At 61.3% G+C, this 372-nt stretch overlaps 1 protein-coding gene across 1 annotated transcript in view; it reads left to right on the top strand.

Moving 5' to 3' along the window:
• Window positions 1-147: 147 nt before the first annotated feature.
• PTPN7 (protein tyrosine phosphatase non-receptor type 7) overlaps window positions 148-372 on the top strand; it is a gene marked incomplete at its 5' end in the record, with an annotated part of 6165 nt that continues 5940 nt past the window's right edge. The window contains one exon of the mRNA XM_010168147.1: window positions 148-224. Coding sequence (XP_010166449.1) covers window positions 148-224 — 77 coding nt within the window. The remainder of the gene's footprint in view (window positions 225-372) is intronic.

The following is a 372-nucleotide window of genomic DNA, read 5'->3' on the forward strand; positions in this document are numbered from 1 at the left end:
TGGGTGGGTGGGTGTGTGCATGGGAGAGGGGTGACTCAGAGCAGCCCTGGCACTGGAGCGGGCACTCCTGAGAGCTAAGGTGGGGAAGATGGGCAGGGTCAGACTCTGAAAGACTGTCCCTGGGGTAATGCCTACCGTACCTTTCAGATCCTGAGAGCCGGGTCTGTCTCAGGAGGGCAGGGAGCCTGGAGGAAGACAGTTACATAAATGCCAACTACATCACGGTGAGTGTCCTGCCTGGTTGGAGAGCAGGCGCTCTCCCAGGTACAGCAGCCCACGGCTCACAGGGCATCAGGCTGCAAACTGCTCAGTGCTGCAGCTGCCATGCTGGGACCCGTGTGCCAGGGCACTGGCTGTCACTGTGGCTGCCCC

The sequence above is a fragment of the Antrostomus carolinensis genome, unplaced genomic scaffold (assembly GCF_000700745.2).
Source record: "Antrostomus carolinensis isolate BGI_N321 unplaced genomic scaffold, ASM70074v2 scaffold20655, whole genome shotgun sequence".
In the NCBI taxonomy this organism is placed as follows: Eukaryota; Metazoa; Chordata; class Aves; order Caprimulgiformes; family Caprimulgidae; genus Antrostomus; species Antrostomus carolinensis.